Consider the following 27,808-nt stretch of genomic DNA (forward strand, 5'->3'; position numbering starts at 1 on the left):
CTAGAACTTTGAGATAATCTTGTACAATACTGTACAACAGGCAATTGGCTTGAATTCTTTCATAGTTGGACATTCAGTTTTTGGCACAAGTGTTATAGCAGTGCAGTGTATAGCTCTATACAATTAGCTTGTCTCAAAAAACTCCTTAACAGCATGGATGATATCCCCTTTATCAACTTCCCAGGCCTTCTTGAAGAAGCAAGCATTATATCCATCCACCATAAGGGATTTGTCCTCACCAATAGACCATAGGCTTTCTTTGATTTCAGGTTCAGTGACTTCTGCACATAGTAGCATTTTTTGATCATGATTCAGTTGGAGACCTTGTTGCATAATAGTTCTGTCTACTGCAAGCAGTGTATTTGCAGCTGAGCCCATTAGCCCTTTGTAAAATTTGATAATTTCATCCTGAATATTAGCAGGTGCAGTTAGCTTAGTACCACTCAGTGATTGAAGTTCCCATATCTGCTTCTTAGTGCTTCTCTCCTTCACTACAACTATAAAATATTTTGTGTTTTGATCCCCTAGTTTCATCCATTTGATCCTTGATTTCTGCCTCATTGCACTTTCCACTAAAAACAACCACTTCTCTAATTGTTGGAGGATATTTTTCTCCTGTATTTGCAACTGGTCTGAGTACTGAATACTTATTGTTTTCTGCACAACTTTGAGGTCATATCTTGGTTTCTCAATTTTGAGTAATTCCTCTAAATTCAGTAGCATTTAGATCCATGAATCCAGTTCTGAGATTTTTAAGCTTCTACCAAATATTCTTCATATTCTCTCCACTTTGCTGAGTGTGCCATCCATTAGTGACTATATTATTGAATCTTTCATGTTCAGCCCACACATTACAAAATCTAAAAAGGATTTTAGGTGCCCAATTAGATGTCTTTATAGTGATGAGCATAGGATTATGGTCAGAAAACAGTGGCATGTCATATTCAGTGTGTATGTGGCTCCATTGCAGCATCCATAAGTCATTTCCCAAGGTTCCATCCAGTCTACTACATACTTTATCTACCCCTTGGTGCTTGTTAGTCCATGTATAATAGTCTCCTTTCCAAGGCAGTTTATTCAAATGGTAAATTGTGCATATATTCATTAAAGTCTTTAAGATCAGTAGGGGTTAGGGGATTGCCAAATAATCTATCTTGGGGGTACATCATGGCATTGAAGTCACCACTAACTATCCAAGGGATATGAGTTGTTTGTCCTATGTCATTCAAACTACTCCATAGTGCCCTTCTTTGTTCCAGTGAATTATACTCATACACCAAAGTCAACACAGACTCAAAAGCTGAATGTCTGTCTTTCACCTTTGTATGAATAAGTTGTGCCTTTACTTTGAGTATATCCACTACATACATAGTAGTATCCCATACTAACCACAGTCTCCAATTATGGGCATGTTGATAATTACATTGTATTCCCCATCCTTGTAGAATGGCACTACTCACCTGTTTTACTTTATTTTCCTTAACTCTTGTTTCAAGGAATCCAGCTAATTTGATGTGCCTCTTTCTCATGTAAGCTACTAATTCTCATTGTTTATATATCTTATTTATCCCCCTAACATTCCACACTAGCCAAGTCATGATGATGTAGTTTGGTTCCCACTTCTCAGTGGGTTACTTAGTATCCTCACCTGTCCATCCTTTCCTGCACCTTTCCTTTGCTTGGTTGTTGCTGCTGATAGCTCAGGGAACTCCTCTAGAAAGTAAGTATAGGACTCCTCATGTCTCTCCTATTAGCCTGCTCAAGTGGTGCTGTAATCTGAGCATTTGAGGGCCCAGCTGGCATTGCAATCTGCTAAGTTGTTTGTACAGGTTGTATAAGAGGTTGTTGCTCCTATTAGGTCTGCTTGGTCACTTGTACCTCATTCAAAGTTTGGTGTTGTGCATTTGACACCATTATAGGCTGCTGAGGAACAGTCTGTACAGGAGTTATTTTTTGCTCTTGAGAAACTACACTCATCTGTCTCTCAGGTAAAGGGTTGTTGCTACTTTCACCTACCTCTGCTCCTTGCTTATCAATTTCTCCCTCCTTAGCTTTCCACACTTAGAAAAATGTATTGTGTACTACTACCTTTGTTTGCTCAAGTGCCTTAGCTGCTTGAACAGGTTGTTCAGCATTTGGTTGTGGAATTCTTCTAGCTCTTCTTCTTCTTCTTCTAGGTTGCTCAAAATGTTGAGGGTTATCTTGTGTCACGAATCATTTTCATTAAGTCGTGCGGGCACCTACCTTTCCCATCTCGGTAGGCGAACTGTTAACTCAACATTCAAAAATAACAAAAAAATAGAGGAAGAAAGTAAAAAAACGTAAGTCTAACAAATATAATATAATATAATATCAACAAATGCGGAAGTAAATGAATCCACGGTCAATATTTGGTGCTGTCATACAAGAGCATCTAAATCCAAATACTAAAAAGTACGAATAATAATACATAAGTAGTCTCAAATCATGTCTCGGAATGGAAAACAAGACATAAGTAATAGGAGAGTCTTCAAGATCAGCGGACGCCATGCTCACCCTGAAAAACTCGAGTGGAAGCTGAAGAGTCGATCAGCCACGGGTCAGAGAAGTAGATCAACTTTGGTGCTACATAAAAGAATGCGGAAATGCGGTTCGGTATAATCAATGATGATTTTGGTAGGCATCATCGGTCGACTAAGTATAGTTAACACAATTCAGAAGATAAAGCAGATAAATAAGGAATCTAGCAAGTATAAGTCAATATAATCATAAACAGATATCCATCATCGCCTACGTGAAGCATCTAAACCCAAATTTGTCAAGTTCGAATGTATCCGATCCAATCCAACACCACGATAGAATCTTCACGATCCATCACCATAACGAATCACGTCATATCCAATCATCACAACATCTCAATCAAGTCATAATGCAATGCGATTGCAATAATGGTATGAATGCGTTGTCATGATCTTTGCCATGCAAACGAGGTGTACACTAATTGTAGCCTTCGCGCCGCCTCCGAACGGAAATATCGACGTCTCGGTAGCACCAAAATAGCCGGACGTGACTCGCGAAGTCTAAGTGCCACCCGTCATGGATCTTTGCCTAGCGGACGCACGGGACTGTTCAATATCCTGGTACTACGCTCGCCGGGGGAGTCTCCGGTGGGCAAGACCATATCGGGGGACCCGCGAGTCAATGCACTAACAACGATTCGGAATAACATCGAATCGGCCATTACCAACAACAATGCCAAAAATAGCACGCGTACGGGGTGACGTCGGATCGCATAGTCACTCAAGTAAAAGAGTTTATCAAATATCAATTTGATTCAATCAACGATAACCGGATCATCACCGACAATATCGGTCATGCATGAACATGAGAGAATGCGTGCAATGCATATAGGTAAATCAATCAAGTTCAATATCACAAGAACCACAACTAGATTTTCGTGGGCGCCAAACAAGTATCACATCACGAATAATTAACCATCGGTGGGTATGCCAACATATATCAATAAGTCAAGTACAGATTAATGACCAACGGGTATGCTAACAATATATCCAAGTACAAATACCAACCATGGGTATGTCAATTCTATCCAAATCAAGACGACAAGACAAAAGTCGATAATTACCAACTATACATGGCATCAAGCCAACACAATTGAACAATTAAGCACGCATAACGGGGTGGCTAGTCCCAACACACATCACGACCCAATCTAAGGCAATATCTATCCCAACTTCATACCCGAAGGTTCACATGTTGTCTCCGACATTATAATCTAAGTATGTGATTCACTATACAAAGTCTCACTAAAGGTAAGCCATAACCTACCTGAACTGTCGAACCGCAACACCAACAAGTCACTCTTTTGCCTTGCCCTTCCTCTGAAGCTCAGAACTAAAGTAGTCTAAGCATAATCGAATTATATATTAGAAATCATGAATAATGATACTAATATTGCTATGATATCAATTAGGTCCATTTTAACCCTAGAAATTGGGGAAACGGGCCCACAAGGGCAAAACTAGAATTTCGTGGGCAAAATGCCAAATTAAGTACTAGGCAATCATAATCCCACCCTTAATTGCTGATTTAGCTCAATAATTAGCCTAGATTCTGATTTCATGCAAAACCCCCAAATTGGGTATAAACCCTAAATATCTAAATCCGAAACTCAACGTTAAAAGTGGAAGATCTATGATTAATGAGCCTAGATTAGTCAATATCTAGCAGAACATCACCAATTTACTCATTTACAATCTAGGAACAATATCATTCCAAACTCTCTTTCTAAACTCTTACCACCTCGGGTTCACATGAGAAGTTTTGGGAATCTTAACATGATTATAGTTTAAAGGAAGAATGAAGATCGAGTAGGAATTACCTCAAGATTTTCCTCCAAATATCCTTAAGAGCGCCATATTTTCTTCGAAGCTTAATTATCGAAATGGGGGGGTAAAATCATTTGTCCTTGGTCTCGGGAGTTGGCTTTTAATTGGGGTTACTTCATTAATAGTATTACCATCGCTCGTTTCCCCGTCGTTCGGCGGCCCCTGGAGGGACCGCCGGTACTGCTTTAATCATGGCCACCTGGCGCGAGGAATTTTGGTCCGCTCGGCAATGACTAAAGTCATTGACCGCTCAACGAAGGCTACCGCTCCGCCGTGGTGGCTCTTTCCCACGCCCGATGTCCGGTGTCGCCAAAGCGGCACAACACCGAAGTAAACTAAACCCAAGATTTTCTTTCGATCCGATTTTCTGACTAATTTCGGAGGCGATCTGCTCACATACCAGACACATAGTCCCATATAAAAATGCGCTACGAATGCGCTTGGGGCCTCGGAATTCCTAACGGAGGTCTCGTTAACCGAGCCATCCCCCGGTGCCTTAATTCCAAATTTCCATCCCAAGTCCCGAAATGCACCCAAGTGCATTAGGAACCGAACCAAATACACACATAAGTTCTAAAAAACCATCGGACCTCTCGAAATCGTCACATTTGAAAACTCGAAAAGGTTCGTTTGCCCAAAAGTCAACGTTGGGTCAACCATTTTTTCACTTTAAGCCTATATTTTCACCAAAGTTGCCCGAATCGGTCTACGCACCCCGTGGGATGCATATCAACGTTTTTCCCATTCCGAGTAAAAAAGCGAGCTAATCAATGTTTTCAGAACGAAGCGAAAATGAAAAAAAGAACTATAACGACCAAACGAGTCGTTACATCTTGTTGTTTAGGTTAACGCATACATGGCCAATTTGATGACAAGCTTCACAATACTCCGACTTCCAGTCATACTCTCTATAGTTTGTTCAAGTTCTCTTCAATTTGTATCATAGATGGTAACTGCATCAGGTAGTGGCTTAGTAACATTTGTTTGAATCGACATTCTAGCATATGATACTCTTGTCTGTTTAGTAGTACATTCGTCTACATATAAGGGTATCCCAACGGCAATAGCCAATCTACTCACGCAGTAAGGCAACCCGAAAAAAAAATTCATTGGTAGCTTGGGAATGTAACCCACGGTGGTATCTCTAATCCTGTGAAATTCATCATCGAGTCAAAATGCGTGTTTAATTGTAGGTTTATCATGATTTTACTATCAATTTCTTGGTTCTCTCTTTCTTGATGCCTAATAATGTTTGCCTATGAATCTCTTCGCTTTAATGCATATGCATTAGGTTTAGTTTAGCTTTACCACATAAACGATTAGTGCTCTACTCCATTTCTCAATTTCTTGTTCAATTTCAGCTTGCACCATTTTAACCACAACTTTTCCATTTACAATTTTAGGGGGGATATAAGATAGCGCCATACCATTTTTTGCACTTCGATTGAATAAACAACAAGAAATAAATTCATCCAAATTTTGGGAAATTAGGAAATTGTAATTTTATTTTGGCCGCATCCGGGTATAATTGGATTCATCCCTTTGTCCTTGTTCATTCGCCTCAGGAGTTAGGTTTGTTGCAATTGGGTTATCTCAGTCCTGGTCGGTGCTATAGCTTGTGGAGTCACCGTGCCCATTTTTAGGGTTCGAGCAGTCCCCTTGGAGGAGAAAGTTGCAGTACTCTCTTTAATCGTCGTCGGAGTCTTCTCCTTTTGCCTCTTATTACTCGAGGAATTTTGGTCCATTGCCGGGATAGCAGTGACCACTTGCTTTCCTCTATTTCGATCCACCGATTGTGTTTTTGGTTCAGCAGACTTGCCAAATGCCGTGAGTGGCTCTTTCCTTCGTCGTCCTCTTCCTCGTCCCCGCCCTTTGGCCATGGACGATCTCAGAGGCACAGGTTATGCTAACATGCTCCCAAAGCGAAGAGAGAGAAATTTGTTTTCAGAACCAAATATATGAAAAAGATGGCACCTAATAATAAACTCACTTAGGGATAAGAGGAGTTTACATGACATATATTAATCGCTCTTCATTTCAATCCTTTTACATTTGAGAAAATTATAAAGAGGAAATATTAGAGAGTCGTTTAGGGATTAAATGCATCCCATACAACGACCCATTAGGAGTATATATCATATTAACACCTGTAGCATTACACTCTATCAAAAGGGAACACAACCTTGATTCTTTTATCCAATTAAAGTAATTTTCAAGTCAAGATAGCAATTAGAAATACAAATTTTTTTTATAACTTACTGGAATAAGAATTACAACTAGAGTCAAGTAATACACTACAAAAGTAACCTAGGGATTCGACCCCAACCTAGTTGGGTTACTATAGTTGACAGTGACCGCTTTACGCTATTTGTTAGGTGTAATTTGAGCTTATCACTCCTTCCATTCTTTATATGTCACATTTGAAAACTCCAAGTATATGAAGTTAGCACATTGCTTACTTGGAAAATGGAGTGCCTGAAATGGGTTCTGGCATTAGGGGTTCTATAGGAATTTCATCATAAGAGCCACCAAGTAATTGATGAAATCAATTTCTTGCTCACTTACATGGGATGCAATTATGATTTGGTTGTTTTCCCCATTCCTTTATAAGGAGTTGAGGATTTTGGAAACCTTGTTTCTTTTGGTGCAATCTTAGAGCACAACAAACAAGAAAAAACAAACATTCAAGTACTAAAATTTAACAGATCTTTCGAGAATTATCTTGAATTGATTAATCACATAATTTATACATCAAGATGTTGAAATTTAGGCAAAAAAAAATCAGACATGTCGAGATCATTTCTACTATATAAATCTAGAAAATAAAGATTCAAATATATGTCGTTTGATTCTATTTATTACGGAACTCAAAACATGTATCATGATTAATGTACTATGCGGATACATTATACGTCATCTAACAGGATGAAGTTGATTTTAAACTTCCCACTTCTATGTTCATGACTAAAATTCTAATTGAGAAATATGACGATAGAGTTACAAATAGGAAGGAAAGAAGGATCAAGGAAGACTAAAGAAGAAAGAAGTGATCAACTTACTTACGGTAACAACTAACAATTGTACCTAAAATAAGATACGCAAAAGAACTTAATAAACTAACTAGAAAAGCTTTTTGTGCAATGTCAATAGAAAAAAAGAGGATTATATATTAAAAGTAAGAAAAAGGTAAAATAAAGTGGAAAAAAAAATAAGATTCGGCCGTTCAAGCATATGAATGGCAAAAAGATAGGTTGAGAGACATATAGATAGGGTATATATATCCATCTATATTGGATTGTGAATTCCGAAATGATCAAATTATATTTTGTTTGACGAGAAAACGTCTCCTACGGAAGATAGTGAAGAAAATCAAAGTGGAAAAAGCACGCTTTCGAGATAGGAACTAATATCTATTGAATTCAATGCTTTCAATATAAATGAAAGAAACGGAAACGAAATCACAACGAGATCCTGATCTCAAAACAAAAATAAAGGGAATATGGTAAAATTGATAGATGCTACAGACTTAATTGGATGGAGCTTTGGTATTGAAACTCATTAAGTGATCATTTTCAAATTCATAGAAACTCTCTAGAACTAACAAAAATAGGCAACTTCAGGTTAAATCTTGTTTTCGAAATTAAATAGAGGTCAAGGGAAATATAGGTGTAGAGACTAAATGGAAGCTATTTTAACACTTGGAGTTAAATCCTTTTGTAACGATCCGTTCGGTCGTTTTTTAATTTTAGAACCATTTTTTTCTAATTGAAACTTTCTGTAGGTTCAGTAAAGCCCAGAAGAATGGGAAGTGGGATGCATCAACCATGGTGGAGAGCAGTATGGAACTGGGTGACTATCCCTAAACATAGCTTTATTTTCTGGCTGCTGATGCATGGGAGACTCCTTACCAGAGTAAGGCTAGAAAAAGACGGGTCTGTGTCAGGATAATTCGTGTGCTCTATGTGGAAGACATCCTGAAACCATCAACCATCTATTCTTTGAATGTGTATACTCAAAAAAATGCCTTGAGATTGTTTTCAATTGGCTCAAGATTCAACAGTGCAGTTTAGAAGTGCAAGAGCTGTGGAGAAGAATGACCAGAAGAATACAGGGCAAGATTAGTAGAAGCTTTATCTGGGCAACCTTGGCTGTAGTGATATACCGTATTTGGATGTCAAGAAATGAAATTGTTTGGAGACAAAATGTACCTAGGCCCCAAGTGGAGCTACAACATATACGAGGGGAAAGCAAAGTGAGAATTTTTGATCTTTTACAGAGGAAAGCAACTTGTAAAGATAGAGAGTGGATAGGAAAACTGTATACATAGAAAAGTGGCATAGGATAAGGGGGATGATGGACTGATGGTGATAGAGGAGATATAAGGACTAGGTGGTCGATTTTTGTTCTTTGATTTTTTGGGTTTCTGGCTTTTTACATAGATTATTGGGTGTATGTTGCTTTGGGTGATGAAATAAAAATGTGTTCATTCGACCAAATAAAGGATCAGTAAAAGACACCTTTCTCTTTAAAACTCTTTGTAAATAACTTATATCTAAATAAAAATTGTAACATATTGTGCTATATAAATTGAGTAGTTGCCTTTCAAGAGATTGTTGAGTGTAAATAACAGAAGTACAAGTTTAAGGACTTAAAGATGGATAATAGAATTTTCAAGTTAAGGGGTGGCGAATCCACTAAACCTACAACTATTTTGTATGAGAAGAGTGTGAATTTAAATATAAGTACACTAGTGAAAAATTAATGGATGGGGTCACAGCTACTCAAGATTGCGTGAAATTGTTTGGGTTTACGAACGAGATAAATGACATCTTTACTCTTGTAATAGAAGCCGGCATATTGCAAGCTTCTAGAACAAGTTACGGTTAGAGTTAATCGTGAACTTGTAACTTCGGTAGGATTTGTTACTAATTCGGCATGACAACTAGGTTGAATAGTAGCCCAAAAATATCCCTTTTTTACAAATTACCCATCTAACATTGTTGGTGTCTGGCCCTTTTGTACGTGAAACAAATGACCTAAGATTTAAGGTTAACAATATTAAGATGAAACTATTATAGATCTGATAAAAATTTATGTGATTAGATTTCTACACCAAATCAATAGAGCATAGCATTTATTTTCATATAGATTTCTTTTATTTAATCATGATTATTATTTGTTCTCACTTAAGATAATTAATCATAATAAGTTGATAAAGTATGATATAAACACTTGGTATGTACTGCGGACAAATTTTTAAAGTCTAGATCACCCAGATGTGTTTGAACATTTGTATAGAACTGTCTGATGTCATGCTACGTATGTTTCAATCCCAGACCAAATCACATTAGATACCCCTGTATGAAAATAACTTTTATGGATATATATATATTAATTACAAGGAAAGATCAATTTACACCCCATGTGGCATTTTCTCATTTTCAGAAGTAAGGAAAAACCAACCATAACTAGAAATAAAGTTTATAAAGATGCAGAAACCTAGACATTAAAGGAAGAGGAACTAAAAATTGATCTGAGACCAGTTTTGGAATTTTAAACAGAGACCTTAGTTATTAGTCTTAGTAATAATACCGTACGAAAGATAATCTTGAAAGGTTTACCAATCCCCACAAACATCAAATACATTAATTCAAATCAACTAATATCATTTCGTACATGATACTACAATATAGTGGCGAATTTAGAGTTGAAAAGAAATCAAATAAATTACATATAAACAACAGAATTCACTATTCTAAATCTTTAATCTGACACTAATAACAACGCCTAATGACCCGATAAGAAAGATAATCTTGAAAGGTTTTCCAATCCCCACAAACATCAAATACATTAATTCAAATTCAAATAAACTAAAAACATTTCGTACATAATACAACTGAGTGGCGGATTTAAAGTAGACGTAGTGCGTCACCTTGTACATATATGAAAGGAAATAAAAATAATTACATATAAACATCGTCAGATTCACTGATTCTAAATTTTGAATCTGACTCTAATAACAATTGCATGAGTGGATATTTAAGAGTCATGTTTTGAAGCCAGTTCATCATCATCAATAATAAAATTAATCAAGAAGAGAATCCATTAATCCAAAGTTCCAAATCGTTGTGTTGCGTCTCTTCTGAGAACATAGCAATTTGACTAGAAATTGGAGGAAAAAAATAGCTCCTTTCCTTTTCGTTTTTGTTGTAATTGCTATCTCCAACTTCATGACCAACAACAGTACTTGTAGTATTTTCCAAAATTTGGTCACGTAAATCAGGTGCATTAAGAAGCTCAGAAAGAAAAGGATCGTCAACATCAAAACCGAACATGAAATTATAGTTATAATTTTCCAGTTCTCCGGACAAATTTGTTGGAGAATATGATCCTGATACTTGTTGTTGTTGTTGCTGCTGCTCGGACAATGATGAAATAGATAACGATGATGATGAGGACGTTACAATATTAGTTATCACATTTTCCTCTGCCATTGCCTTATCATTGTTATCATTTTCAGTAGTCTCATAAATTGACTGATCAGTATTTTGTGGACTGATAAAGACTTTAGTGCACTTAATTGCCTTTGTGCGGACGACCACACACGGGGAGGAGGAAGACGATGATCCTCCGTTTCCAACGTCCGTTTGTAGCAAGTACTGTGAATCATGAGGAACTGTGTGTTCTTGATTAATTTTTTGTTGTTGTGCAATTGGATTCGGCTTAGCTGATTTGGCATGACTAGAGCGAGGGCGCTGACGATTCGAAGATATTCCTTCTTGGAGTTTTTTGCCAATGTTGGTGTTCCAGTAATTCTTGATTTCATTGTCTGTTCGTCCTGGTAGCCTTCCGGCTATCAGAGACCATCTGCACCAGTTATCATATATCAACATTCATACATTACATCACACCCAAAGAAAAATGCAATGCGTGTTCAGATTTTCCTTATTCACCGTTATGACATAAAAAATGTGATACTTGAAGACAATTGAAAAAGGCTATTTGAAAGTCGAAATGTGTTTGGGCAGACATTTAACTGAAAAAATAGAAGTTTTGTGAGCGGAAATTAAGAAAACGTTACATAAAAAGCTGGTCAAAACTACTTTTTAAAATTGGAAACTCATCTTCAAAAAATGTTTTTGAAGAATCAGTCCAATATTTAGCCACACGTTATTTTAATTTTTTTTTATTTAAATTCATGTCCAAATGGGCCCTTAGTTATGAGTCAATCTGTGAATGTAAAATATCCTCACGCATATATTGTTCTCCTGTGACAATTGGTGTGAACTTAGTATAATATCTAACTATATACTAAACAAATGACCGATTGGGTAAATAAAAAAGATAGGATCTTGAAGGAATAATGACCTGTTTCCAAGAAGCTTATGAAGTCTGATAATGAGATCTTCTTCATCTTGAGTTATATTTCCCCTCTTAATGTCTGGCCTTAGATAATTTAGCCACCTTAGTCTGCAACTCTTTCCACATCTTTTAAGACCTGTTAAATAATTATAAAAATCATTTTGCAACTCAAACAAATAAGTAATAGAGAAGGTAATAACCAGCTAGCAGAACTGGCGGAACGAGAAGAAATCCCCGAGATGGAAAGAAGCTTGAAAGAGAGAACTAGGAATGAAATGGCAAGATAAAACGAAAAAAAGCCACGAAGGTTGACGATAAGAGCGTAAGACTTATGCGAGAGGTAGAGCCCTTGATCTTTTCAAGAATGTAACTATCCTGAATATTTAGGACCAAATTTAGAACCTTTATAGTGGATTAAAAAGAAAGACTAGACTCTCCCATGCATCAATCAACTAAACTGGGGCATGTGATACACAAACAAGAGAGCCGATTTCACCGACAAAATGAGCGATTATAATTATGTTCATATCCATGAATTATACACAAAGATACAAGAGGCAAATAAATTAAAGCTCACCAGTTTTTTTGGGAAGATTTCTCCATTTCCCTTCACCATGAACTTTGATGTAATCTGTTAGAATTTTATCCTCTATTGGAGTCCATGCCCCTTTGTTTAATCCTTCTTTAGAACAACAAGGCTTTCTACCCATGGCTTCTATACTAGTTAGTATATTATGATCTTTGTGATTTTGTAATCTTAGGGACTTGGCAATTGTCAAGTTTCAATATGCATATACTTATAGTATGGCAATTCAATATCCACACATACATCCACACCCCACCCTTAAGGTGGCTGCATTAATTCCACCCCACCTCCTTACTAGGGGAGGAGGGGTAGGCTTTTATTGGAAGAAGTTGTCCTCCCACAATATCATTATCTAATTAAATGAAACACAGATACACAAGTTTGCAAATATTTCTTTAGTTTACTTGTACGATTGGGACCATGTCACCTCTCATATTCCCTTTTCCTGAAAGTTTCTTAGATCTTTTATCTTTTTCCTTTGTAAAAAAGTTAAAAAGAAAAAACCTATTTTACCCTAGATTACAGTACTTTTTATGTCGGGCTCAATTAGTCAACTACATCTCAATCTCAAACTAATCGGGATCAATTATATGAATTAGTGCAGAGTCATAACAAAATGGATATGGGGTCTAACTCAAAAGCTAACTCAAGCGGTAAAGATTGTTCAAGGTAATATAAAGAGACAAATTATATAAGCCCCAACCTATATGGAACTCAACCAAATGTTCCAAGACAGTGGGGCTTATGCCTAGGTCGCCTTGAGGTTTTTGCTACAACTTGTCCGGGGACTCACCCCGAAACTCGTCCCAAAACCGCTTTTTAAAACACTGAATTTCAGCACCTAAAATAGTCATCATAATTTGATTTAAGTTTATCGTCAACTAATTACAACACTTCAATCTGAAACTTGGAATTCATCGTAGGTCTGATTATTCTTAAACTGATAGTCGATCTACCGCAACCCTTCTCTTTCATTCAGACTTAATTACTTGGAACCAATTACATACTTGCAAAACTCACATGAAGTGCTTACATTTTAATTCTAGTTATTAATCCACCAATCATCCGTAACGAGAACTACGTACGTACCATTGATTATTTATGATCCAGCAAATTCAATATTGGCTGTGCAATGTTTGACAATCTGGCAAGTTTGTTGGGATGGTTACGGTAACCTACAATTAATTAATGATGATAAGATCAGAAACTTTAAAACACTAGTCAAATTTTTCGTTAATAGCTAGATCCCACCATTGCTCTTAACTGTCTAATGGTAAAAATAGGAAAAGCATTACGCAATATAATTGTGTGGTATTTCGCTTTTCCAAGGTATTACACCTGGAAGAAATTAATCTTAAAAGAGAAATAGTAGTATTATTTTGGAAGAAGTTAATACGTTATAGGAGTATTACATTGGGAGAAAATTTAGAATTTGACTTTTACATTCTTTGTGTGAGAAGAAATTTCAATTTAAATCATTATTGTTTCCTTCATGATCTCAGGCAACAGAAAAAACGGAAGGAAAAGTCAATGTTACAAGAAAATTTGACAAATGCGACACATGAAAGGACCCGTAAAAGAAAAATGACAACTAAAAAAGAAGCACTGAAGGCATAAAAAAACTTCTTTTTTGGTATAATCCTAGTAATTTTTATTCTTTTTCCTAAATTTTAGCCAATATAATCATTTTACGTATAATCAATGGGTAAATTGGTTATATAGTTATTATACACTGAATATGAACCGAGGATGGCTATATTCTATTGAGGCTAGGCGGGTGATATTTTTTTTAATCGGCTGGCTAAAAATGTTAAGATCCCTAAAGAAATTGCCTTAATTATTCAATATCTGATATCCGAAGTCCACTAGGCAGACTAATCCCAATTTTGCGTCGGGTAGGTATACTAAGGGGTGAACTGCCCCTATCAAGAAATCCCCCAATCAAGAAATCCTTCATTCACAGGGCTAGAATTCGAAATCTATAATAAAGGATGGAGAAATTATCACCATCTTACCACACCCCTTGGTGACAATTGATAAGAATACAAAAAATAAATTATTATTTGTAATCAGGGGCGGATCTATATGGAGCCAAGAGGGTTCATCTGAACCCCTTCGTCAGAAAAATACACTGTGTATATAGAATCAATTTTTATTTTATTCGTATGTATTAAATGATGAGCCCTCTCGATACAAACCAATAGCTTACCTTAGTGGCAAAGGGGTTTAAAAACACCCATGATTTTCTCTCAGTAACAACAGTTTCTTTGATTGTTTGAACCCTTTAGTAAAAATTTTACCTTCGCCACCGCTTATAATTATTGCAGTAGTAATTCGAAATCCACATGGAGCCTCTGAAATTGTGGGTCCGTTTGGAACGCCACTTGCAATTCAATTTAGTTGATCATTATAATAGTAATTACAAAGGCTTGTTTATTTGTCATAGCATAATTATAGGGTAATTACAAATGTAATATTTGGTTGCACAAATATAGTTACATAATTAATTTTTTTTAATTGTAAAATAAAATTTAATTATAAAAACTAAATGTTAATTTTTCAACAAATATATGTCTATAAGAAATTGGGAGAACTAAATTTGATCTATCACTAAGCATTCAAGATACATATTATTTTTTGGAAATATAGTATTAAATAATTATAAATTTGTCACTAATATTATAAACAATAAATAATTGATATAGTTTAAGAAAGTAGAGAAGACTTTTAAACTTGTGGTGTTAAATGAGTCACATATATGTGACTATAAATAAAAGGTAAATTCAATCGAACTAATATAGGTTGAGATAATAGTCAATATTAAATGTTGTCGCACGGCGCCCACGTGCCACGTGTTTAATTTTACATTTTTTATTAATTTCCCCTTCCTCCATCCATCTACTCTTCTTCTTCAAAAAAAAAAAAATCTCTCAATTTTCCATACTCCGTTTTATTAAGGAGAAAACCATACCCAATTCTCTCCTTCATCTTCATCAACATTATCATCATCATCATTAGGAGTTGAAAAAAAAAATCAACCAACTTGCTCAAATCTAATCCAAACAAACCCAAATGTGAAAGGAAGCTTCCTAACACCAAATAGAACAAAGTTCATCATTAATTTGATTAAATCAAGAATTTGAAACCCATTTGGTGTTCTTGTTAGCTTTCTCCAAATTCTTAGTAATGGAGTTTAATTTTCTCCCCATATACTTAAATAACTCCAACCAAGCAACAAGTAGCAACTCCAAACAAGCAACTTCAATCGAGTTTTCTTTATAATTTTTCATGCATTTTTCCTTTTTCTTTCTTGATTTTCATTTTTTTCTTGATTTTCGTTTATGGTGGAAAGTTGTTCGGAATCATATGTGGATTTTCTTATTGAATTTTGTTTTAATGGATATTATTTTGACAACAAAAAATATGGATATTAAATAGAAGATGAAGATGAAGTAGCCTAAAAATCATTCTTTTTTGGCTCACGCGCCCGGGGCGTGTAACGCTCTCGCCTAATAAGGAAATAGGTTCGGTGTGTAGTTGGCATAAACGTTGGGGGTATTTTGACTATTATCTCAATAGGGAGAGGGAGTATAAAGTTTCAAATAAATAATATTTTAATTAAATTAGTTAATAAAAATTCTAACTAAGCACATATTTTATAAGAACATCATGGACTAGATGACAAAAAAATAAATATCTACAATCATAGTTTCATAACATTGTTCCAATATTAACAAGAAGCAATTTATCAATTCTAACATCACTCAGTACAAGCCAGGTTTATTTATAACCTCATTCAACTACGAAATTTAACTTTAATGACAGCACTCATTATAAGTCAAGTTTGTAGATGGCTCATTCTTTCTAATATTATGAGGTGTAATTTCAAAAAAATAATTAGAATAATACACAGCTAAATGAAATGAAGAAAATAAAGAAACAAATATGAGAAATTACATGGAAGCACATGAAGTAAAGGTTGACAAATGAAAAGTAACGAAATGAATGATATATGATCTAAAAAGAATTATAAAACTTAAAATAAAGAATTTGTGCGGTAAGTCATATCTCTTATTAGCAAATTTAGTTGATATCGAATGGATTATAACAATCCAACCACTCTTTTTGCGTATCTATGTGCCACTATATAATTTGAGGCTTCACATAGGAGTATATTGTGCTTTTAGATTTGTTAACATGCTCGGGTTGGGATCCGGAGGTGTTTTGATCTACTGGAACCTCATTTGAAATTGCAAATTTTCTGGTACTGGTGCCTTCTTCGTGGTCCCAAGGGCACCGGTCGCGAATGAGAAACACAAGGGCGATGTGCATCGCAAAGCGAGCTATGAAAGTGTACCGTGAAGGACAAGCCAGATCAACCCTGGTCAATCCTTATTCGGGATCTCGTAGGTATGACAACGAGATCTTCGTCAACTGAGGATGGGTCTCATGAACACGATGAAGGATTTTGAGTCTATAAAAGCTACGTTCAAAACTCCAAGAGCATGTTTAAGGCAAAAATTTGAGATTTGGGAGTACGCTCTCAGTATGGATCAAGATATGGTGGAGATTTAACCCCAAATTCTAGGTAGTGATTCCTCACATCGATCTAGTGTTTATGCGTTATCTTCATTGAATTAGAACCATGGAATCATGCAATTCAAGAGACTAAAATTGAAAAGTTTAGACGTAAACTTAGAATTAGAAAACCTTCGATTTGATTTGACAGTTAATATCAAAATTTAATTTGATTATTGAGATGGACTCCGTAGCTTATAGGTGCATCCATGCAATTAATTTTGAATTTCGGATCATTAATTCAAGAGGCAGGTTTGAGTTGACCAAGAGTTGACCTTGACCTTAGGCGTCCTAAAATTGAGGGATTGATTTTCAAAAACTAATTTGAACCCGTTAAAAATAATTTTGAATAGGTGAGGCTGTCGGAAGTCGTTTAAGGGGATTGCGGTGTTTCAAGTATAAGATTTGGCTATTGAATTTCAAGCAAGTCAGACTTTAACTCTTAATGTGCTTGCTTTCCTTAAAAGCATGTTATACATATTGTTTGTATGAATTAAATCATCTAATTGGTGTGAATGGGCAATCATGAATTAGGTTGGCGAATTTGAAGTATCTAGAGTTGACCTTGTGGTATCCTATTATATGTTTCCATATAATTTGATACTTCCAACAAATTCAGTGATAAATGAAAATATTGCGTAGCTATTTATGCATCAAATTATTAGTAGGTTAAGCTTGAGTGGCATCTCATCATTACTCCATATTCGAATTTTGGGTATACTGTAGCATTTGGTAGGGGAGCTTTATCCCTCAAAGTAAAATTGTGAAAATTATGCTTTATGTCTATTTCTAAAAATATTTATGTCACGTAGTTCATTCATTGAGTATAAACACCTAATTTAGCCCATAATTATATATAAACACTATTTATACACTTTTATACAAATAATGTTGTATAATATTGTATATTGTCTATGTGGCGTAAATATTTTTAAAAGCTATATATTTTTATAAATATCCCATTTTCTTTGTACGAATTTAAATTAATCAGATCCTTAAAGGAAAAATCAGGCCTAGGATAAAAAGGAAAAATAAAGACTAGAAATTCTCCTATCAATTTTCCTCATATCATATGCACTAATCCACAATGTAAAGTTACGAAGCAATATATTGGGTTAAAGGTCAAAAACACACCTTTAAGTGTATTTTATTTTCAATTTCCTATCTAAACTATCAAGTGTGAGAATTTTCTACCTAAACTATTACAAACTAGTTAAGAAATACACTTCAATTATCCATAGATTACTTTTCCTACAATTAGTTTGCAAAACAAATCTTATTAAAATTAAAACAATCGATACTTGAATTGTGTTTTTTTGACTATTATACCCACAATATATTTGAAACCCATCTCCAATACCAAGAGAAGTAATAAACGACGACAGACACGACAATAATATTCCCACTATTTTAAGGTAATCCTCTCCTCTCCTCCTTAAACTTTTCATAACAAAAATTTCGCCAAATGTTTATGCTCTAATTTCATTGACTTCTGCCTTCTTCCTACATGAATAATCATCTTATTCCTTTTATTTCGAATTAAATTTTGAAATCTATCGTGTCTTGTTGTATCCCGAGTATTAAAGTTAGGTTTTTCTTGTTGGAATTGGATAAGGGCTTCAAAGAGGTATATATGAAGGTTTATTTATTCCATCCATTGCTCTAAATTGAATTTGATTTTCTAATTCTATAGACTTTTACTAGTCATTTCCATTGTTATTGAATGTGAGGAGCATATATTAAGGCTGAGAGGAAGAAATAATTAAAATAAAATAAAAAATTGTTTTAACTTAACCTTTTTTAAATAAGATGGTCATATAATTCAATGGGTTCTTGGGTTGCTTTGCATTTATCACCCACAACTTAGAAAATAATAGATGGTGAACTTAAGAATTTTGCTTGTCAAGTGCTACAGATGCTAAAGAATTTTGGTGGCAAAGTGGTGTGTACGCTAAAAATGTTTGTGAAGCCGGGTATGAGTTTTTTCATTGGATAACGGGTTATGGGTTGGGTTTTAATTAATTAACGGACATGTTTAAAATAGGAAACAAAAGGATGATGACACGTGTCCCTTCGTTAAATTGAGGGTTGGACCGAAAGTATAACGGGAGGGGTATATTTGGACCGAAAGTATAACGGGAGGTATATTTAAACCATTTCTGATAGTACAAGGGTATATTTGACCCTTTTCCGTAGTTTAAAAATATCTAATACTTGTTTCTAGTTGAGTCCCTGGGAATGGAAAAAATCTTGTTGGGAGCGCGACCTCTAGATATGGGGTGCTCCAATGCGGGTATCGGACACCGGGTGGGAAACAGAATAAAAATGTAATACTTCATACTTGGATGATCTTCTAAACACTGAATTTCTTGGAACGTACGCCTAATTGCGCGCGATATAATAGTGTTTGACGTGAAATGGAGCTAATTAATAATGAATAGAGAATTCATATAGCTGACTCAACTAATTTAGTATTGAAGTTTGCTTGACTGGTAACTGTGATATCCTTTTGATACATTATCCGTCACGCGATAAGTTTTGTTGCATTCATCTTTTATGTTTTTGATTAAATGAAACTTATGCATTTTGGCTTAAAATTTTGATTTTTGGTCTAAGGTTACTTTATGTTTCTATTTGCTGTATCTGAGAGTTGTTTCTGATTTCATTCAGTGGTAATTGAAATGGAAGATGATATATTCTCGAGCCCTGGTGGAATTCAAGTTGACCGTAAAGTAGTTCAGACATTGCAGAAGAACTTTGTGCAAGTACAGAACATCTTGGATCAAAACAAGTTGTTAATCAATGAGATCAACCAGAACCACGAGTCGACAATCCCGGATAACTTGACTCGAAATGTGGGTCTAATTAGAGAGCTAAATAACAATATTAGAAAAGTTGTTGATCTCTATGCTGATCTCTCCAGTTCCGTGGCAATATCTGTGGAGGCTTTCTCTGAGGGTGAATCGACTAATGCTAATCAATCAGATCGAAGAGATGGTCAGAAGAGAATTAGGTCCAGCTGATTGTTCTCAGTAAATTAGCCCTTTCTTTAAATAGGTTTGAGTAGAACAGGATGGATACAGAGGATTCACATAGCTGATCCTATTGTTTCTCAATGTTGATGAAAAATCCTTTGACCTTTTGTATCAGTTCTAGGCTTATGGCCATAACAATTTGAAATAAATACTTTTTGGTCAAGTGTTCCTTTGTTAACCTTTTATCTGCTTCTACAAATGGACTCAATTTCATTGTTGGTGAGTTGCAGTTTTTTTCTTGTATATTTATTACAGTAGAGTTTCTTGTTCTGTTTTTTTCATTTTCCTGCATTTGGATGTTTGAGTAGGAGTGAAGAAAATAGACATTGAGCCCTCAATCCAATTGCCAAAACCGTATAAAGAAACGACAACCAATGTGAGATTCTTATATGGCTAGGTGGGGCCACAGCAGGCACTTACAGCCTTAAGGGCTTCGCAAGAAATCAGCTTGGGCCTCAAGGATAATCATAATATTGTATTTCAGTTGAATCTGTTTCTTAACCTTTACTTGATGGGATGATAAATTATGTATAGTTTCTTGTTTTAGTTCTAACTTTCATGTCATGAAACCAGCATCCCTCCCAGTTTTACTTGGAAAAGAAGAGCATACTGTATATGCTTTTGTTCTTTGTTATTGTCTTTGGAGATCATCATTTTTTTTTTTTTTTTTTGAGAACGGAAATCATCATTGTATCATGAATTTGTTTCTCTTTTTCTTTATAGGAGCGTTTCAGCTGCCATATTTGTACTTTCCTAGTATCTTTTACTTCTCTTTTTTATTGTTCCCTGTTGCTTCATGGGCTGCGTCTATCATGCTCTTTGCTGCCGTTTAATTTTTTTCTTTATAGCCTGATTTGATAATGCGTCATCGTGCCGAGTTTCAATCGGAAACAACTTCTCCTACCTTCCCAGACCCCACTTGTGCATTACACTAGGTATATTGTTGTTCAGCTGCCACTTTGTTATTTCCCATGTTGTCTGAACTCGTCGAAACCTCCAAGGGTATGCTTAGTATATACTCCTGCCGTGCCTTTTCTTGAATCACTATAAAGACTGTTCTCCTGTATTTTGCATTTCACCGCCTACCATGACCATTTCTTCTTTTAAAGTTCTGAACGACTGGTCTTTTGATGCCCCTTTTAGCATAATTAAAAACGGCCGTGCATTAAACTCCGTATGCGTGGGGCCGGGGAAGGAGCGGACGCAAAGGGTCTATTATACGCAGCCTTTACTTGCATTTACGCAAGAGGCTGTTTTCAGCTCGAACCCGTGACCTCACAGTCACATGCAAGCGACAACTTTACGGATTACGTGAGGCTCCCCTTCCCTATTAGCATAATTACATATAGAAAATAAGCAATTTGCTTCAAATTTTTTGGCTTAATTATATGATGATGAAGTTCTCTCACACACTGTTGATGTGTGCATTTTAGTATAATCGAGAAAAAAGAATGTACCAATTTTGGATAGAAAGAAATTACAGTTCTGATTTCTCTATCAAGGCTGCAAAGCACTCTTTCCAATCCATGACCTTGTCCTCACCATTGACCACCTGTTATTTGACATAAAGATGTTAGCTATTCAACAGCATGACCAAAAAGGGGGGAAAAAAAAAAAAAAGGATTGACAACAATATAGGTCAGACATATCAGATATCACTCCAGGAAAATGTCCCATTGTGGTGAAGATCGCCTCCCTGAGCATCACAGAGGATACTTTGAGATTTGAGAATAAAAAGCTGTCAATATTGCCTATTTTTTCCAATAGACGTGATATAAGAAAAGCTTTGACTTCTACTATGAAAACCTCCAAATGTGCACACTGTGGATTAACTAGTTATTCTTCCAACAGAAGTGATCAACAATTGATGCTTTCTTTCAGCAACATTAGCATCAGCTGATATCAGTCCAGAAGACCTTTAACATAACATTCATCACATGTAGTAGGAAAACTCCTTTGTAGCTCTCGGGTTTATATAATATTTTTTTTGGGTAGGGTGGGAAGTGCATGTCAAAAATAGAGAGTTCTTTAGTTTTTCATTTTTGAAATACGGTAAACTCCACACCTCTTAACTCTTCTTCCCCAGGGTTCACTAGCGGATCTTTTTCCACTTTACCCCCTTGGTTACACGAACCCCTAACATCATGGTTGGAGGCGGAGTATCCTTTCTAGAAAGCCAACACTTTCTTGCCATCAAGAATAGGGAGTTATAAGTCACCAACCTACCTAAAATCTTTAAATGTGGGTAGCTCTAGAATCTTAAAATATTAAAGGCCAACCGAGGAACAGACCTCAAATATCAGTCCTTTCTGTGGCACTGTGTCAAGGGCCTCTACACAGATGAAAGCGGCGTCCTCCTTGCTCAGCTTTCCCGGTGATGCACAGCCCTGGCATGAAAGATCATAGAACCAGTTGATTTTTAAATTACCTTTCTTGAGAATGATTTTAAGTGAATGAAAATAGCTTAGAAACATAGGAAACCATTCGCTGAAAACTCAAAACATATTCTGTCATAAACTTCATGCAAGGAATTCCTGGTCCCTTTTGTATAAGGATTCCATCATTCTATTCTTATTTGCTCTAATGCCAGAACCGAAGACACTTCAAATGTTAATTTTCTCCCATTAATGGTTCGAAATTTGGAATGATGGTACATGGAAAATATGGATAATTCGGAATCATCGACAAAACAATAGCTATTAGACCATCCTTTGTATATCAAGTCATTAGGTCCTTCATGGGCACATTACATGTTTGAAGGAAACTGTAAAAACTCAACTCGAGTGAATAACTACTGTGTTGAGTAGCAAAGTAAGGAATTTGCTAAACATGAACAATGAAAACTGTTATATGGTCTTCTATCAGTGTGAATAATTTGGATTTATTTTGCACAAAAAGAACAGCATATAGTTCATTTGCTGGTGGTTTCAACATTGGGAAAAATAGTCATATTAGTCGATGCTTGTTCAGATACAGCCAACCTTTCCAAATTGTAAGTGAGAAAAGAACAGTAAAACAGATGGTGATTTCGACACCATCTACCTAATAAAGAAGCTACACATACAAGTATTACCTCTTTAAAGTTGAAACCTTGATTTCCGCCCGGAGCATTTACCAATGAGCCAGTTCTGATAATAGTGTAAGGGATTCCCGAAGCCATAACCAGTGACTCGTCTTGTTCTGCCAGTTTTCTTGCATTGGCAGTAACAATTGCTTGAACCCCACTAGAACCTCTATAAACAGACAGCTGCAATGTCATCATATCATAAAATCAAAACATAGACCATTCGAAATTTGCCATTGCCTAGAAATGTATAAGAGAGGACTACCTGAGATAATAGGATCACATGTTGTAAACCTTTCCAACTCTCTATATTTGATATAAAACCTTCCTACAAATGCAGCTTAAGCATAAGCGAGCTTATAAACTAAATACGTGCATATAGAAAGAAAGAAAGTAGCTAAATAAGTTAAGAAGAAGAAGACATAACAAAAATTAAATAAATCCAAACAACAGAAGTATGTGCTAGGAAATAAAATTATAGTCCATAGATTCACATGCAGATTTTAATCCTACTCATCTACGTTTCAATTTTGGTGGGTATCATAGTAAAAAATGATAGAGGGGATTATAAGAAAGACATACAGTTGGGCATATCACTGCACGAACACCACTTAGAGCCTTCTTTAGCAATGACCTGTCCCTTGCATCACCTGCTATTGGCTTCATAGCAGCTTAGGAACATTAAGTATTAAAATACTACCAAGTCTATGATACTAAAAAAATGTATAAAAATGCCACCAACCTCAACATAAGTACCAAAAGCTTCCATTGCAGCCCGCTTATCTTTTACCAGAGCTTTGATCCGAGTTCGTTTGATTATCAAAGACAATATAACCATCTGTCCCAGATCATGTATAGGTGAAGTTGGCATTGGATGAGACTGAATAGATATTGAGCTATATATTGAATCATTGAGGTGATTGTTAAAGAAAACTGAGCTATGACTAAATCACTCCGGTGGAACTTAGGTGACACAAGATGAGTTATGTCCACATTTTGCACATGGGCATATTGTAAACACAGGTACTTATAAAGATTCTAGTGAAAGGTATCTAACGCTACCATATACGAACCTGACCAATCTCATTATCTCCATCTGTAACTAAAACTGCATCCCTGACTTCATCTCCTTCTGCTTTTTGGGAGAAAAAAGAAAGAAAATAAAAAAATACACATTTATGATATGATATTTTCGAGCAGGAATCACGTCGAATGTATTACAAAGTGCAGCTACCATAAGACTCAGTTTCTTCTGAAGAGGATCCATCTTTTGGGAGGAGCTCAGGTGCCCCATACCATTTCCGTAACTTTGGACCGCCTGAAATCAATGGCATGCATGGAGGAGAATGTCAATGATAAAGGAAATCTTGTTTGGTCAGCATACTTTGTGATGTATTATAATACATATCACATAATTTTAGCGGGAAGGATTTGCATCATAAGCATTTAAAGTCTCTTTGGTTTTAGAGTCCTTTTCTGTTTGTCCTTTCTTTTAAAATGAAGTGTTCTCATCATTTCAGGGCTAACAAGTTAAAGATTTTATTGCGCTCCCAGTTCGAAGATTTTCCTGGAAGTTTCAACCTTTTTGACTATGACAAGGTCGCGACTATAAACAGACTCTTGACTATGGGAGGGCGGTATGCTCTGCTCTCTCGCAACCCCTATTCTAATCAAAAGACTAGAGGCCCCTACTGAAGATAGGTCACAAACTACGACCGAGAGTTTAGCCTTTTGAAGCGCCAGTCACGTAGGGCGACCGGGCCAGGCCGAGACTGAAATGATGAATGTTTATGATACTGATGATATTTACAGTTTGAAGCAAAAACGATTATATGAAACTACGAGTTGCCATCATCAGCCAGTACAGATTTGAAATGGGGAGGTCATAAATTTACATCAAGAAAAGAATGCAGATACTCATCAGGAGCTTAAACACAACACCAGCTGAACACAGCATGACAATGCAAGGAGCCTTGCACCAACTATTTTGCAGTGCACCAAATATACTGGTATACTGAGTCCTTCTGGCAAGAAAAGTTAAATTTTCACTATTAATATATCTCTGGAAAAATGAGAGCTATATAGATAATAAACAGGGGATTTTTGCACAGGCTGCCCTATGCCCTAAGACCTATCTTCAAAGTTCAACCAGAGCACTTCCTGTTTGTTACCCATATTTCTCACATAAGGCAGCTATACAACTATGTTGCAACTAGAGGCGGATCAGGATTTAAACGGAGTAGGTGCACTTCTCCATAGAACTTTTCTTTAGATCTATTATATACTGAAGTGGATGCATGTGCATTACTGCTCACACCCGCTTATATGTTGGACCCACATTTGAGCTCAACTTTGTTAAGAAATTGGACCTTGAATCTACTCAATCTAAAAGGTTAGCTCATGAAGTAAGGATTGGTCTTGTCCGCTTTCTCAACCAATATGGAACACTTTATCACCCCCACCCCCACCACCGCGCGAAAAGCTGAAGTTTGAATATGTAGAGCGTGAACTTAATATAGAGGGGTCTTGGGCCTAACTTAATCCCGATAGCAAGCTTATGAGATGCGGATTGTACGAGATCCTATAAGGACATAATAAACCATTTCCTCAACCCCAATGTAGGACGCTTAACACCCTCTCTGCAGAACAATGACTAGATATCTGGATCCAAGTATTACGTAAACCAAGAACATGAATGCGTCTTAGCTCTGCTACCGTGTTAACAAGATGGACCTTGGTCCTGATTCATTCACAAAAGCTAGATCATGAGGTAGCTTAACATAACGGTCCAGTTTCTCAAACAGCGGGACACCTTAACATGTTTGAATTTCTTACTCCAATTTAACATTAATTGCTATACTATATTATCTGTCAGCCAACTACTACCTCTTATATGAATGGTATGACTAGATCTTAATATAACAATAGTCCTAGCAGTATTTTCTGACATCTTAAAAGCTATCTTTTCCCACATTGTGGGATTTCACTGGGTATGTTGTTGTTATTGTTGTTAAAAGCTAGCTCATCTAAGATAACAGAAAGAATGCAACTTTAAGATATATTTGCGGTACTCAATTAACTGCAAGCAAGTATAGCTCAGCAACGACTTCTAATTGAGAATTGAGTGGGGTCCAATGCTGATTTGTCTTAAGAAATACAGTACAAATTATTAATTCAGAACCTACTAACTTAAAAGGTCTAGACTCCTGAACCCATAGGCTTCAAATACTGGCTTCGCCTCTGACCCCATTTTGCCCCACCCCACATAAAAAAAATTGAAAAAAAAGTTCCAGCTTTCGAATTTATGAATTCGATCAAGTAGAAGCTGCTAGTTCAAAATGGAAGAAAATGGATACTGAATATTTATCAAGCAGATCAAGTCCAACTAGTTTAGAATTGAGGTAAACCAGTAAATACTTGTTTCTATACAAAGCTGCTAGGTGAAAGAACAATGTTCAATTAACAAATGGGAAAAGTACAGAATGCAAAACAAACCTTCAATATAATCAAGAATTTGGTCCATGAAACCTATTTTTTTCTTGGAAGAAAAGCAAGTGGGAGAACGCTTATCTCTATCTGAGAAAAAGAAAGATGGATTGTTTCTGTTCCAATTTGTGCAGCATTGTGGACATGGAAAGAGGGATTGAGAAGGTCTATGCACAGAAAGAGATAAAGCTGAACTAGCCATACACTCCAAAACGGTTGGTTTCTGTTATTCTTACCTCTTTTCTTATAAACTTAAATTATAGTAAGTGATTTTCTGGTAAAAATGGTTCATTATCTTTGGTAGTAAGTTTAAAATAGTCTCTTAAGTATCAACTGAACAGTTTTGATCCTTTAATTTTGCGAAAAGTAAGCACGTTTGGTCTTCTTTAGATATTTACCAAACTCTGATTGTTATATTTAACCGGAATTGTGTAAAAAAGATTAACCACAAATAACCGTCAAAATTTCAGAAACTACAACATAAAAAAAGAGCATAAAAAATAACAGAAATTACACGTCAAAGTTGCATCATACTCTTGAAATAAACAAATAACATAAACTAAAAATTTTATACTTTCAAATGTGAGTTCCTTTAATTTTTTTTCTAATTTAAAATATTTCAACGACCAAAAAGTGCTCACTTTAAATTTAGCAATTAGACTTTGGTAAATATTTCACAGCGACCAAAAGTGCTCACTTTGACAAATTTAGAGGACCAAAACTACTCAATTGATACTTAAGGGACTATTTTGAACCTACTACTAAAGATAAAGGACCATTTTGTTATTTCCTGTGATCTTCTGAAAAAATGTGTTTAGTACCATGAAAAGTTATTTTTTATAAAAAAAAAAATGATATTTCTAGAAGAAAGTTATTTTCAATTTTTTTTTTAAAAAGGGTTTTAAAAATCCTTTTTTTAAAAGAAAAACAGCTTTTTAATCCTTTTTTCAAAATGAGTTTAAAAAAAATATTTTTCTTTAAAATCGTTTATGATATTAATAGATTAGTGACTAGAAAATACTTTTCGCGAAAAGTTTATTGAAGATTGATAATAATATAGAAAATTGGATAGTAATTTGATTAAATTTGAGTAGTAAATATTGAAAATAATGTGTAAGTATCAATTGGATAGTGGTATGACGTTAAAAGTTGAGATAATTGTTAATGAAAATAATTTGACTTAAATGTATTTTTGATGTAACTACCTGAGGAGTCATTTGGTATGTGGGATGGGATAAATAAGGATATTTAATGAGATTTTATATCCACCTTCTATATGGGATAGTAATCCCACAATGTTAGTATAAAGGCA

The 27,808-nt window shown here is 35.6% G+C and overlaps 4 protein-coding genes across 7 annotated transcripts; 1 reads left to right on the top strand and 3 right to left on the bottom strand.

The window, feature by feature from the left end:
- Positions 1 to 123: 123 nt before the first annotated feature.
- On the bottom strand, positions 124 to 723 carry LOC132039429 (uncharacterized). Its single transcript, XM_059429913.1, has one exon. The coding sequence runs from the start codon at positions 721 to 723 to the stop codon at positions 124 to 126; it is 600 nt and encodes a 199-aa protein (XP_059285896.1).
- Positions 724 to 10,213: 9,490 nt separating this feature from the next.
- Positions 10,214 to 12,500, bottom strand: LOC132040942 (transcription factor MYB1-like). Its single transcript, XM_059431631.1, has 3 exons — positions 12,325 to 12,500; positions 11,754 to 11,883; positions 10,214 to 11,252 (listed from the first exon to the last, which is right to left on the bottom strand). Exons 1-3 carry the CDS (start codon positions 12,455 to 12,457, stop codon positions 10,475 to 10,477), a joined length of 1,041 nt encoding a protein of 346 aa, XP_059287614.1. The 5' UTR covers positions 12,458 to 12,500; the 3' UTR covers positions 10,214 to 10,474.
- Positions 12,501 to 19,544: 7,044 nt separating this feature from the next.
- LOC132040461 (protein ELF4-LIKE 4-like) lies at positions 19,545 to 20,115 on the top strand. The gene has a single exon (XM_059431100.1). The coding sequence runs from the start codon at positions 19,593 to 19,595 to the stop codon at positions 19,932 to 19,934; it is 342 nt and encodes a 113-aa protein (XP_059287083.1). The 5' UTR covers positions 19,545 to 19,592; the 3' UTR covers positions 19,935 to 20,115.
- A 1,191-nt stretch (positions 20,116 to 21,306) lies between these two features.
- On the bottom strand, positions 21,307 to 26,733 carry LOC132040409 (uncharacterized). Of its 4 annotated transcripts, none has more exons than XM_059431044.1 (9): positions 26,506 to 26,733; positions 24,245 to 24,328; positions 24,084 to 24,142; positions 23,753 to 23,848; positions 23,593 to 23,670; positions 23,276 to 23,338; positions 23,020 to 23,193; positions 22,238 to 22,333; positions 21,307 to 21,498 (listed from the first exon to the last, which is right to left on the bottom strand). In XM_059431044.1, exons 1-9 carry the CDS (start codon positions 26,696 to 26,698, stop codon positions 21,424 to 21,426), a joined length of 918 nt encoding a protein of 305 aa, XP_059287027.1. In that variant the 5' UTR covers positions 26,699 to 26,733; the 3' UTR covers positions 21,307 to 21,423. The 4 variants fall into 4 exon arrangements, with proteins under 4 accessions (XP_059287027.1, XP_059287026.1, XP_059287028.1 ...); XM_059431043.1 differs by having other exon boundaries at positions 24,084 to 24,145; XM_059431045.1 differs by lacking the exon at positions 23,276 to 23,338 and having other exon boundaries at positions 24,084 to 24,145.
- Positions 26,734 to 27,808: the final 1,075 nt, after the last annotated feature.

Source organism: Lycium ferocissimum, chromosome 12 (assembly GCF_029784015.1).
Source record: "Lycium ferocissimum isolate CSIRO_LF1 chromosome 12, AGI_CSIRO_Lferr_CH_V1, whole genome shotgun sequence".
NCBI classification, from domain to species: Eukaryota; Viridiplantae; Streptophyta; class Magnoliopsida; order Solanales; family Solanaceae; genus Lycium; species Lycium ferocissimum.

What these genes read in the sequence shown, in the direction of transcription:
- LOC132040461 (XM_059431100.1), top strand. Translation starts at nt 19,593, where the DNA reads ATGGAAGATGATATATTCTCGAGCCCTGGTGGAATTCAAGTTGACCGT.
- LOC132040409 (XM_059431043.1), bottom strand. Translation starts at nt 26,698, where the DNA reads ATGGCTAGTTCAGCTTTATCTCTTTCTGTGCATAGACCTTCTCAATCC. An exon ending in AGAAGAAACTGAGTCTTATG is followed by an intron (nt 24,146 to 24,244) that starts GTAGCTGCACTT and finishes TCTCCCAAAAAG; the next exon opens with CAGAAGGAGATGAAGTCAGG. An exon ending in CTTTTGGTACTTATGTTGAG is followed by an intron (nt 23,671 to 23,752) that starts GTTGGTGGCATT and finishes GCTGCTATGAAG; the next exon opens with CCAATAGCAGGTGATGCAAG.
- LOC132040942 (XM_059431631.1), bottom strand. Translation starts at nt 12,457, where the DNA reads ATGGGTAGAAAGCCTTGTTGTTCTAAAGAAGGATTAAACAAAGGGGCA. An exon ending in AAATCTTCCCAAAAAAACTG is followed by an intron (nt 11,884 to 12,324) that starts GTGAGCTTTAAT and finishes ATTATTTAACAG; the next exon opens with GTCTTAAAAGATGTGGAAAG. An exon ending in CATAAGCTTCTTGGAAACAG is followed by an intron (nt 11,253 to 11,753) that starts GTCATTATTCCT and finishes TAACTGGTGCAG; the next exon opens with ATGGTCTCTGATAGCCGGAA.
- LOC132039429 (XM_059429913.1), bottom strand. Translation starts at nt 723, where the DNA reads ATGCTACTGAATTTAGAGGAATTACTCAAAATTGAGAAACCAAGATAT.